Source organism: Hipposideros armiger, unplaced genomic scaffold (genome assembly GCF_001890085.2).
Source record: "Hipposideros armiger isolate ML-2016 unplaced genomic scaffold, ASM189008v1 scaffold_725, whole genome shotgun sequence".
NCBI classification, from domain to species: domain Eukaryota; kingdom Metazoa; phylum Chordata; class Mammalia; order Chiroptera; family Hipposideridae; genus Hipposideros; species Hipposideros armiger.
The window spans coordinates 574,612-588,032 of record NW_017732075.1 but is presented as its reverse complement, the minus strand read 5'-3'; the positions used below and the strand labels follow the sequence as shown (position 1 = coordinate 588,032).

Sequence of the window (13,421 nt, the reverse complement as noted above, 5' to 3'; positions counted from 1 at the left end):
GCCCTCATATGTGGGATCCGAACCAGGGCCCTCTGGCGTCCCAAGCCAGTTCTTAACCATCGTGCCACTCGGCCGGCCCTGGAACTCAGTCTTCTTTAAGTCACAAATGGTCCCCTAACATTTAGTGATTTTTATGATTGTGTGTAAACAATGAGCGTGTTTGTCCATTCCACTCCTCTTGTGCAGAGCCTGCTGAGGACAGTAGCTGTTTTGTGGCTGCCCTCACACCAGACTCTTTCAGGCAGGAGTCTCAATTTACGTAATGTACTTCTGTGGCAAGTTCGATGGAGTCCTATCTGATGTTCTTTAAAAACAAATCATGCCAAAGTCAGAAATTTTCACTTTTCTCCCTGTAGACGACACTTAGCAACACAGTCTGTGTCCTTGTTCATGTCTGTGAATTCCAGCAACAGAAAAGAGAAAATGCATCTAGAGAATTTACCACTTCTCTGAGTTCCAAAGTCCAACCCATTGTATTTGTTTCAGAATAACGGGTTGCACTTTTAGTCTGTGTACGAGGTCTGACAATTAAGTTCGTGAACTCATCCTAGAAAAAGTGCTACATACCTCATTGCTGAATATCACTAGGGTTACCTTCGAAGTACTCCCCTTGGGAAGCTATGTACTGATGCCAGCGCCTAGTCCATCCTTCAAAGCAGTTTTGGAACTCTTTTTCTGGAATGGCCATCAGAGCTGTTGTATTACCCCCTTGATGTCCTGAACGTCATCAAAATGTCTTTCTTTCAATATTTCCTTTCTCTTCGAGTAAAGAAAGAAGTCACTGGGGTCCAGATAAGGTGAGTAGGGAGGGTGTTCCAATACAGTGATTTGTTTACTGGCTAAAAACTCCCTCACAGACAGTGCTGTGTAAGCTGATGCATTGTCATGATGCAAGAGCCATGAATTGCTGGTGAAAAGTTCAGGTTGTCTAACTTTTTCACGCAGCCTTTTCAGCACTTCCAAATAGTAAACTTGGTTAAAAGTTGGTATAAGTTTATAATGAATAATCCCTCTAATATATAAAAGAAAAAGGTTAGCAACATCATTGCAACAAGTTTGCGAACTTAATTGTCAGATCTTTGTGTATCACCAAATCCATAAACTCTAGTAGGAGGTGAGGCCTGGGGTATATCCATCACAATGAGATCATACTTTTCTTTAGTGCTTTATATAAATCTACCTGTAATCAGGAGCATCTGGCTGGTTAAAAATAAAATGCTCAGGTTGAATCAGATTTGGCTCAAAAATCTGGGTTTTTTTAAAAATATATTTTATTGGGGAATTGGGGGTGGGGAACAGCGTTGGGGAATCGGGGGAAGAGGAACAGACAAGTTGCTGCCCTTTTGTTCTTCAGTCTGTTGTGGAGGGTGTCACTTCACTGGCCCATGTTGGTATTATTATTGCTCTCTTCCCGGGTGAGGCAGTTGCTCGCTGGCCATTGGACGGCTGCTCACAAAAGCTCACACCCACTGCCGGCCAACCCCTCTGCAGCCTATGCCATCGCCAGCGACTCATGGCAGCCCAGCTCCAGGTCGAGCTGTTGTTCACCATCTTAGCTGTAGAGGGCACAGAGTCACTGGCCCATGTGGGAACCTAACTGGGGCCCTGCTGCTTAGAGCTCACGTTCCCAAGCCAACTCTTAACCAATGCACCACTCGGCCGGCCCTGTTTGGTTTTTTTTTTTTTTTTAGCAGCTTTACAGTTCAACCAGTATAATTCAGTAGTTTTTAATACAATCACAGAGTTGTGCAACCATCACCACAGTCAATTTTAGAACATATTCACCCCAGAAGAAACTCTGACCCCTTACCCATTGCATCCTAATCCCTCCCAACTCCCTACCCCAAACTCTGGGCAACTACTAATCTACTTTCTGTCTATAGGGTTCCCTCTTCTGGACCTTTCGTATGAATGACATCATACAATATGTGGTCCTCTGTGCCTTCTTTCACTTCAGATAATCTTTCAAGGTTTATTCATGTGGTAGCATGTATCAGTAAATCATTTCTTTTTGTTGCTGAATAATATTCCATTGTATGGATATATCACATTGCATTTATCCACTCCGGTTTATTTCTGCTTTTTGGCTAATAGGAATAATGTTGCTATGAACATTTGTGTACAAGTTTTTCTGTGGACATACATTTTCATTTTAATATGTACCTAGAAGTGGAATTGCTGGGTCATATGGTAACTAAAAGTATGTTTAACCTTTTGAGGAACTGCCAGACTGTTTTCCAAAGTGGTCGCACTGTTTTACACTCCCACCAGAGGTTCCAATTTCTCCACATCCTTGCCAATGCTTGGTATTATTTGTCTTTGATTTTTAGCTATCCTATTGGGTATGAAGTGGTCTTTTATTGTGCTTTTTGGTTTGCGTTTACTTGATGGCTAATGATGTTGAGTATCTTTTCAGTGATTATTGTCTATTTTTATATCTTTGGCTAAATATTTATTCAGATTTTTGTCCATTTTTAACTGAGTTGTCTTTTTATTATTGAGTTAAAATAGTTACTTATATGTTCTTGATACAAACCTTATCAAAATAAGATTTGCAGAAATTTTCTCTCATTCTGTGGGTTGTTTTTTTACTTTCTTGATGGTGTCCTTTGAGACACAAATATCTTTAATTTTGATGATGTATAATTTACCTATTTTTTCTTTTTTTGCTTTTGCTGTTGTATGTAAAAAGCCATTGCTTAATCCAAAGTCGAAGATTTATGCCTATGTTTTCTTCTAAGAGTTTTATAGTTTTAGCTGCTATATGTAGGTCTTTGATCCATTTTAATTTTTGCATATGGTGTGTGGTAGAGTTCCAGCTTCATTCTTTTGCACATGGATATTCAGTTGTCCCAGCACCATTTGTTGAAAAGGCTATTATTTCCCCAGTGCATTTTCTTGGCACCCTTGCCAAAAATCAGTTGACCATAGATGTGAGAATTTATTTCTGGACTCTTGAGTTCTGTTCCATTTATCTACAATGTCTATCCCTATGCCAGTACTACATTGTCTTGGTTACTGTAGCTTTGTACTAAGTTTTGAAATTGGGAAGTCCTCCAACTTTTTTTTCTTTTCCAAAATGGTTTTGGCTAATCTGAGCCTTTTGAATTTCCATATGAATTTTAGAATCAGCTTGTCAATTTCTGCAAAAAGACAGCTGGGATTTTGATAGGGATTCCATTGAATCTGTAGATAAATTTAGGGAATGTTGCCATCTTAACAATATTAAATCTTCTATCCATGAATATTGGGATATTTTTTTCATTTATTTAGGTCTTCTTTAATTTCTTTCAACAATGTTTTGTAGTTTTCATGTACAAATGTTGCACCTACTTGGCTAACTTTCTTCCTAAGTATTTCATTGTTTTTGATGCTATAGTAAATGGAACTGTTTGTTCAATGTCATTTTCAGATTGTTCATTGCAGGTGAATAGACATACAATGGATTTTTGTATATTGGTCTTGTATCCTGCAACTTTGCTAAACTTACTAGTTCTAATACTTTTTAGTGGATAATTTTCCATGTGTATACAAGTCTTCCTTAAAAGTATTGTTTAGCTTTTGGTAACTGACACTTCAGTATTGTCTCCTTCTACCTCCTCCTCTTTCTCCTCACCGACCTTCCCATGTGCCCTGAAAGAGACCTACAAACACATATAAATGGATTCTCCTTCCTTTGTTGGAACTGACCTTGTGTATTGTACTAAATTTGGAATAGAATCCAATGAGTAAATTCTTAAACAGGTATCTTGAGAACATTGTAGTATTTTCAAAAGTGACTTCAGTATTTTTAAAAGTATGAGTCTGATAAGTATGGGAAAGATGTTCTTGAAGTTTTTATTATCAGTGGTCTTTGTCAGAAATTTAAGAAATGTAAAATAAAGCAACTATAAGGAGCCACTCATCCATCTAAAAGAGCAAAAATAAAAGTGATAAAATCCAACATTGGCAGGGTTATGAAGTGACAGTCGTGTCCATATATTGCTAGTGACACTGTAGGTTAGTTTAATCATTTGTATGGTAAGAACCATAAAAATGAGCCTATTCACCTAGTTCTACTCTACGGATATGACTCAAAAATTAAAAACTATTTGTATGAAAGCTGTTTAGCTCTGATAGTTATTTAAAAAAATAAAAAGAAAGCAGAAGCCCCAAACCCAACAATTGGAGGCTAGTGAAGCAAATTATTATATTAATATAATGAGGGACCATTATATTACAACTAAACATCATTAATATGTTCACTGTGTAGATTCAAGGAAGATGAGAGACGAAATAAGTGGGAAAAAAAACTTAAAATACTGAGAACATTGACAACTAAAAATAGTTTATATAAGGAGAAAGAAAATGTATCAAAGTTATATAAAGTTTATATTTCAATGCAACTTTGATTGAATGTAAAATGTATAGTGTATTTGCCACCAAACATGCAGACTTTTCTTACTTAGTAGTTCGCTCTTTTGGATCTATTAAATATCTTAAGGAGATTTTGACTTTGTGTGCTGGACCACGTGCAATGTATAAACTCTGTTCATTGTTCTCAAGAACCTGAAGTACAAGCTTGTTGTGAACACTCACCTGTTTCAATGGTTCTATTAAAACTTCCCACATGGCAAGAATTGGCAATTGCAGCAATAGACTTGGAAACCAAGTTTCATCAAAGGGAGCCCAGGGCCAGGGTGACCTCTGAGGTGACTAGCACTGTGGGGACAGCTGGAGAGCAAGAGGAAGAGGCCTTGGGTGCCAGAAGGAGCCAGAGAAGGAGCTCCAGGGAGTGACTGCACCCACCCTGTACTGTGCTTGAATCCCTACTTTAACAGCTCTGAGAAGGGTTTCTGCTTGGGCTTTTCCAGGGGAGGGGAACGCACTATCTCCCAGAGCAATCTCTTCCATCTGGACAACTCCTTTTGCTAGAAGGTTCTTATGTCTGGCTAAAGGCCTGCCTCTCTGCTTTCCACCTACTCATCCTATTTCTGACTGATCTTTGAGGCCCCATAGAACAAGTCTTATCCATAGGACAGCTTTCCAAGGCAGTTTTTATGCCTCCCAAGTTGCCAGTTCTCCAGGTTGAGCCTTCTCAGTGCTGCCAACCATTCCTCATTCATTTGGTTTCCATCCCTTTCCTGGTCCTGGTGCTGATCCCTGGCTATACCACAGTTTGTCATTGTTGCTTTTATAGTGTGCTGCCTGGAACAGAATACCTTGCATGGCAAAACCAAACAGTGCTATACTATAAATCATCTGCCTGGGGTCTCTCTTGTCCTTGTGCAACCTAGAATTGCACTAGTTTATTTGGTATCTGTTATTATATCACTGACTTCTGTTGAGCTTATTATCAACAAAAACCCATAAACAGCATTTTTTCCCCTTTTCAACGTTCATGCAGTTGCCAAGCCACATCTCCCACATCCTGCGTTGCTTCTTGGACTTTAGATTTATAGATGCCAGCCTCTTTTCGAGCAGTTTTCTTAGCAATAATCTGCTGTGGGTAACTTTAGTTTTCATACACAACATAAAGAGGCCTCTTCATAGCGTTTGAAATAAATTGAGCGTCTGTACCAAGTAAGCAACAGAGTGGTTTCTTGGTTTATGGGGAGGGATTAGGGAACTTGTCAGTCCCTGTATACTGTCCCTTCTCCCCTAATAATATGCAGGATTCACCTGCAGGACTATTCCTCAGACACGTTTGGTATGTTGCACGGAACTAGAAATTAGCTGTTGTTTGCATAAATAATTATATTCATTGATTCCTGGAATATTAGAGCTAGAGAGTTGCCAAGATAGATTTTAGTTCACCCCTCCCCTTTTTATACATTTGAAATAAAGACTCTAGACAAATAAGGAGAATTGTTCCAAGTTACTAAGCAAACTGGTGATAGAGGCAGCCTTGGCACCCAGGCCTCCTGACATACATAGAAACTTAGCTTATTAACTTTTGCATGAATAGCAGCTTTCAACTACTTCTAATTTTTTTTTCCTGGCCCCTTTATGAGCTTAACTGCCCCAGAGCTAGATGACTTTCTTGAACTCCTCCAGCATGTGAGTAAATTACACCCTCCTAGATATGCAGCAAAGTTCACTCTGCTGGTGAAGCTAGGCAGGATTCCCTCTGGAGCTTCCAAGCCCTTTACTGGCTTCCTGCCAAGCACTTTTCTTGTGACATCACGTGGAGTTCCACCTCCATTCCAGTTGGTAGGAAAAAAACGAGGTCATCCTGGAGCACTCAGGTGCCAGGGTGGGGCCAGTTTCTGAAGCGTCACCTGGGACTGGACTCGTGGGAACACTCAGCACAGAGCTACCCTCTGGCAGCTAGCGTTGGGTGTCTGCTGGGTGGTGTGTTGTGATGGCCGGCTAAGGTCCTATCTCCTCACCAGGCCTCTGAGACTCAGGGTGGGCATCCAGCCGTATGCTGGGGGATAGCCCCTTAGAGGCAGGCAGTTGTGCCCGTCTGCCAAATGTCACAAGGATTTCTCTTTGTCATTTTTAATGTTCATGTACCTTTTTTCCCTCACTTGATTGCAGATTCTTGGATGGCAGGAAGTGGAGTCATTTACATTATATTGTAATACTCTCTCATGCAACTGGCACTACATTCAGATATTTCCAGATTCAGGCAGAGCGTCAGGATGTACGTTTACTGCTTTGCTGCTACCTGGACAGGTCTCTTTATCTGTCAAATGAGCAGTTGGAGTGACCTCTGAAGGCTCTTGTAGCAACAGTTTCTAGGATTCTGGGGGCCTATGTGACTCCCAAAATGTATACTTATTGTGTACGTATCTTAGAGAAGTCATTGTTCTCTTTTCCGTAGTAGCATTACGGAGAAAGTCCACCCAGGGGACACCACCTTCACCATCCTTCCCAGCACACAACAGGAAGGGTTTCTTCTTTCACCATCTTAAAAAAATTGGCAAATCTGTAAAAACAAAAAGGAAGAAAAGAAGGGTTGTCGGGGGGAGATACTGGGACAAGGGCCAGTGGTGAGTACCTCTCATGTTCCTGGTCTTCCTCTCCGCTGCTTTCAGCTGTCATTTCTCAGTATTCAGGCTGGGTTGCAAGAAGAGTCCTAGAGTCAGGGGACAAGAGTCAGCAATGAGTTCCAAAGAGCACAGGATAGGCCCGAGCTCATGGCAGAGAGAAAGAGAAAGTCATTGGTGGCTCTGGGACCTGGTGGTGAGTTTGAGCAGACCTGGATGACGTGGAGGGGATTTCTTGAATGCAGCAAGGTTCTTCCTCTAATGAAAGCAGAGGAAAAATAGGATGCAGTCAGGAATATTCAGGTTGCGTCCTTTGAGAGCTTGCTCTTGGGACAGATGGACGGAGAAACAATTTAACTATCGGTCAAGGTCTAAGAAATCAGCTCAAAGGAAGCGATAGCTAATCCTGACCTAAGGAACAGGGACGTCTTCTTGGAAGTGTCTGTCTGTATCTTCCCGCCACTCCTCCCAAGCATGCCTCACCCCTGCTCTGTCCAGGTGTGCTGTGGCAAATTTTGAAACTTATGAGTATGGCACCGACTGGGAAGGCTGGGAGGCAGAAGCTGAGTCAGCTCCGCCTGCCCGTGTGGACTTTGTACCTTTTTTATTTTCATAAGTACAGGCACTCGCACTGTACTTCATAGTGCAGCTATCACTGAGCTGTGACAATGGCTGCTTCTGCCCCAGAGCCCACCCCAAGCTTAGAGCTAAAGGCCCCAGCCACTAGAGGTCATCACATTGACCCTGTCCCCCCAGCTACCATGTCCACGCAGAGACTTCGGAACGAGGACTACCCTGACTACAGCTCCACGGACGTGAGCCCCGACGAGAGCCCATCCGAAGGCCTGAACAACTTCTCTTCCCCCGGCTCCTACCAGCGATTTGGGGAAAGCAGCAGCAGCACAACGTAAGTAGCTGTTCCTTCTCCCCTCCTGGGGAGATGCACGTTCCTAAGCTCTGTGTTAGTGACGCAGACTCCATTAGAGTTATTTTTGCTTCCCCGTTATATCAATTCTCCACTTTCTAGATGAAACTAAGATATAATGAAACTGGGCAATTAACAGTGCTGAGATTTGCGCTCCTCTTGGCCGGCCTGTAGTCTCTTTCTTATTCTTTGTTCATTTTTGCTGTGTTGGTCCCAGAAGGCTGGTGCTGAGTAGAGCCTGAACATAAGAAAAACATACACAAACCTCAAAGGCCTGCCAGCCCAATGGGAAGCCTCCTTTGCAAAGTCTCCCCCAGACTTCTGTCCCTGTCACCTATAACAGCGAGCTTATTTGGCTGAAATAATGGGAAGAGGGAGGAATAACTTTTCCTGCGCTTAAAAAAATTTCAAGGGGTTGATAGAAAAGAGATCTGCATTGCCTTCTCTGAGAAGGGCTTATGTCTCATCCCCGGAAACTGAATCCCAAGACTCATTGGACTGAGTTTTGCACTCTGTGGACCTTAGTTTCCCCAAATGTAAGATACAATTGACCCTGCTGTGAAGCTATGCTCCCTGTCTGGTGCTCATCACTCATATGAGAAGATTCACAGGAGGGTCTTCTATTTGACTGAGTTCCCTGACACGACCCCCAATCTCATCAGACCCCTGACATTTTCTTGGGATCCCAAGATTCCATCTTTTGCAGTCCTGTTTATTCCCAAGCTTAGCTATCACCCTTTCTTTGTTCCTGTGTGAGTTGGGTGTGACTTACTGAGGGATCCTTTCTGTTCTAGACTTACACTGTCCCATGTGTTCCAAGGAGACCGTGGAAGCTTCTCCTGGAGCTCATTACTGGCGAAGCTCCCTCAGGCTGTAGCAGGGCTCTTTCTCTGGTGACCTGGGCTAGAGCTAGATCTGAACTGTCCACATTACCAGCACGCCTCCACCACTAGCGGACGCCTGCTCACAGAGCTTCAGTCTCCACAGCTTATTCCTCCTGAGGCATGCTTGTGTGGATTCTCCCATCTGCTGGCATTGTTAGCTGATGGAGACGATTGCTTAGAGCACAACTGGCAGCAGTAAGGACCATCTTTCCCTCTTTTCTCCTAACCTTTCCCACCCACTTGGCTTCCCCCAGGCAGAAGGAGCTCCATATGCTGCCAGTGACATGTGACTGCTTCCCTTCAGAAGTCACACTCGTTATTGTGAAATATTTCTTCTAAGCTTCTCTCTCTCTAGTTTCTCTTCCAGTTTTCACTCCTTGTTCTCAGGCATCAGCTTATATCTATGCGATGCTTGCCACACGGTCTAGATTTTCATTTTTAAAGGGACCTCTCTGAAATTCAAAACCAACCAGCTAGCAACTCCAGGATGAAAGCCCGCAGGCTTTATATGCATTGAAGCTAATGGATGCCTGTTAGCTGTTCTGAATATCTCTTGTTTTCCACATTGGGTTACAAGTAGTCAACCCCATGTTATTTCCCCTTGTTTGTTGGAAATCGAACAGACAGAAGATACCTTCCTTGGGATTGTATTGGGGGTATTTTTCAGGGTATACTTTGTTCTGAGAGGCACCCTGTTCTGATATTGTGATATAAGATAGATGACCAGGAAAGCCCATCTGTACGTGATGACAGGTATCATAGTCCCATCATAAGTGGTACAGGAAAAAGTACTCCCTTGAAACTTGGAGGAGTGGTTGAGCACTTTCCTGGGAACTGAATCCACACAAGCATTATAAAAAACATACCAGGTATGATTAAGGTATAAGCCGATTTGCGGGACCCTGCTAGCCCACACTTACCGTATTTGCCGGTGTATAAGACGATTTTTTGGCCCTGAAAAATATGCCTCCAAGTGGGGGGTCGTCTTATACGCCAGGTACACTTCAGATAGACTGCCCATAGTGCTTGCCCCGTGCCATAGTGGCCTCCCGATGCCCGCCCACTTCATTCCACATACCGTTCAGGCATCAGCAGCGCTGCTGGGTATATGCTCGGCTGTTATGCGATTTTGCTGTTATGCGATTTTACCACACTCGCAAAATCGCACACAGCCGACCATACACCCAGTATGATAGCGCAAAATCGCGAATCGCGATTTATGTATATGTTTGATTACATACAGCCTTGTGACAGTTTTCCTGCATGTCATAAGCATTTGAATATAAATATAAATGTTGAAATCAAATCTGATATTGTTTTACCTTTTATTTGGTGTGTGGAAGGTGTGCGGAAGAGGGGGTAGTCTTATACGGCGAGTATATAACAAACTCTGTATTTTGAGTGGAAATGTTAGGGGGTCGTCTTATACGCCCAGTCGTCTTATACGCCGGCAAATACGGTATATGTGAGAAGTGTTAGGGACAAGTTTTTGAGCTGGATTCCTTGTCTTTGTGCCTTGCCTTATCCTGTCACCTAGTTTGCCAAGGAACAAAGTACATGGAAGTACCTCTTAGCCTATTGCATATAAGGATGCATACGCCTGGCTCTTCTTGGAGTTTAAGGGCTCAGTAAAAATCCTCAATCAGGGGTGCAAATAGGAAACCCAAACACTGCCATAGTGATGTGCTTAGTGAGGTTATTTCCTAATACTTGATGTTATCAAGCTGTTAACTGCTTTGGCGACAGCCTCATTTTACCGCATTAGGCAAATTTTTCTTCCTGTTGCCTGGTTGCGTTACATTGGACCAGCTTTCATTGAGCCTCGGTAGTTCTTCCCCAGGCTGGCCGACTTAGAAAACAGTTGACTGAAACTGGCTTTCTCTCTGTGATCTGGAGCAGCCATCAGCAATGAGTGTTCTGCAAACCCTAGAGGTTCCTGAGACCATTTCAAGAAGTCTGAAAAGTCAAAACTATGTTCATAATAATGCTAAGATGTTATTTTCCTTTTCACTGTGTTGACATTCGCACTGATGGTAGAGAAGCAATGGTGGGTAAAACTGCTGGCGCCTTATCATAAATCAAGGCAGTGGCACCAAATTATGCTAGTCATCGTCATATTTTTCACTGCCATTTATGTGCAAAGAATAAGCCAGTTTCACTCAAGCGTGTCCTTGATGAGGCAGTCAGATTACTAATTTCATTAATCTCGACCCTTCAGTACAGGTCTTTTAATAGTCTGTGTGACACTATGGTAGGTATGCATGAAGCACTTCTGCTACATCCCAAGGTATAATACTTATCTCAAGGAAATGACCTTGGATGATTATTTGAGCTGTGAACTGAATTAGCTGCTTTTTTTTTTCATAGAACACTATTTTTGCTAGAAAGAACAATTTGTAAACTATAGATTATTCAGACCTGAGTACTTGGTAGATATTTTCTTGAAAACGAAAGGAATGAGATTATCACCTGAAGTAAAACAATCAGCAGTATTTATTGCCTATAATAAAATTAGAAAAAAACTTGTATCCAGTACTGTGCCCCTGGACAGTTTACCTCAACTTAAAGATTCTCTGATGAGATCATTGATGATGGTAATAAATGTGATTTTTTTTGATATTGTATAAGGTAATATGCCAGCGTTGAAAGACCTGCATAACCCAGAGAACCAATATCTTCCAGACGACCAAAGTGTGATGTTAGAAAACTGGGCATGTGTGGAAGATCATTCAAAGAGCAATGTCACCAGCAGGTTTTAATGTAATAGAGGATGAAAAGTTCAGATTCCATGTTACAACAAACTTCCAAGAAGTGACCGCGTATTGAGTTTTGGTGTAGTATCAAAGAAAAATTACCCCAATTTTCTGAAGAGACGATGAAAGTATTCCTTCCTTCTCCAGCTATGTATCTGTGTGAGGACAGATTTTCAATATATTTCAACCAAAACAGCATATCGCAGCAGAGTGAATGCAGAAGTAGATTATCCAGCTGTCTTTATTAAATAAGACATTAAAGAGATTTGCAAAAAATCTCTAGTGCCATTCTTCTCACATTTTACTTTTTGGAGAATAGAGTTACTTTTTATTAAAAATCTGTTACTTATATTAACATGTAATCAGTTTATTGTTATTTTAAATTAATAAATATTTATACATTTTTTAATGTATAAATAAAATGTTTTAATTTGTAATATAGTATATACCAGCAGACATAAGCCACAAAAGCAAAAGCTATTTGGGATCCTCAATAATTTATAAGTATATGAAGGGGTCCTGAGACCAAAAAGTATAAGAACTACTGATTTGGAGCATACAAAGAACAGCAAAGATTTATAAGGCTTGTTTCTCCCTCCCACCCCCCATCCCATAGTTAAGAGTTTGCAGTCCATGGAGTTGATTGATTTTGTGATACTCATATGGTTTTGGCTAACCCCAGTTTGGGGCCATTAAAAAGAGTAATTTTGGTCAATTGCCTAGAATCCTGGTGTTTCAGAGCTGAAATTGCGAAGTATGCTGTCCTAGTCCAGAACCCTCACTCTACAGATGAGACAACAGGCCCAGAGAAGGGAAGGGAGTTAGTGGCAGAGCCAGAGCTAGAGAGACCTAATCATTAATAAAACTCAGCTCAGAAGCATTTGAGGGGGTGGGGGCTTCTGGTAGGCAGGTGGGATTGGTACAGTGCTTACCTTTGCCCTTAAGTGGATTAAACATTTGCCAAGATGGAAATTTGATTGGCCCATCGTCCTTCCCATAATCTCCTGGTCACTGGCTGCTGATAATGGAGGAGTCACCCCTGGACCCTTGTGGTCTGGTCCTTAAGCAGTTTCCTCAGGATAGTCCAGAAGAACACTCAGCCTCTTCTTTAGACTCGAAGCCGTTTCCTTGATCTTTCCTGCAAAGCTTGGGGACAGTAGGAAATTCAAGAGGTTTCCTGGAAGTAGAAGGAGGAATGTTACTAAAAGTAAAATTCCTTTCCAGAGGGTGCAGATGGCTCTTAATATGGTCTCTCTGAGTAACATGTATTATTTGCTTTCAATTTCTCCTGAATTGCAGATTTGAAGAAATATGTGTAAGCATCATTTAGGAGGGATTTAGGTTATTTGTACAGAAGAATTTCCAGACAGTGCCAGGGGCCAAATCCTGAGTGAGTCTGTAATTTGGGGCAAAGCCATACCGTATTTGACCTGTTTTATATTTTTTTCTGGAAGGAACAAAGAATAAAAAATGCTGAAGATGAGGCCATTCCTCTGCTGTCAGTCCTTTGATGAGTTCACATTCTCGATGGAAAAAGTAGAAATTCCTCCCCCATTCTCACCTCCTTTTGAGTGGTCACGAAACCTACACACACCTCGGTACTGGTGCCACACGTTTCTCTCCAAGCTCGGGTTTCCAGGCCCTTCTTCCCCGTCAGCACATTTACAAACTCTGCCTGTCCTGCTGGCTCTGCTCAAGTCTCTCCACTCTGAGCCTTCCCCTGCCTCCTCTCCCTGAGCACTGATGCCGGCTCTTCTTCACACCAGGATCTTTCTACTTGGGTGGTTATCAATGTGTCTGCCTTATTTTCCTTGAGACATTATTAGTTTCTAGAGACTGAGGTCCATACCTGATTCTTACTTATTTCCACCACTGCATTAACGCA

At 42.0% G+C, this 13,421-nt stretch overlaps 1 protein-coding gene across 3 annotated transcripts in view; it reads left to right on the top strand.

The window, feature by feature from the left end:
* Nucleotides 1-13,421, top strand: part of SLC36A1 (solute carrier family 36 member 1) — a 149,240-nt gene that overhangs the window by 4,051 nt on the left and 131,768 nt on the right. For 2 of the 3 annotated variants that reach the window (XM_019627235.1, XM_019627233.1), the window contains exon 2: nt 7,731-7,881. In XM_019627235.1, the coding sequence (XP_019482780.1) occupies nt 7,736-7,881 (146 nt within the window). In that variant the 5' untranslated portion in view covers nt 7,731-7,735. Of the gene's footprint in view, nt 1-6,832; nt 6,978-7,730; nt 7,882-13,421 lie in introns of those variants that run through there. The other variant, XM_019627234.1, reaches the window with a different exon arrangement.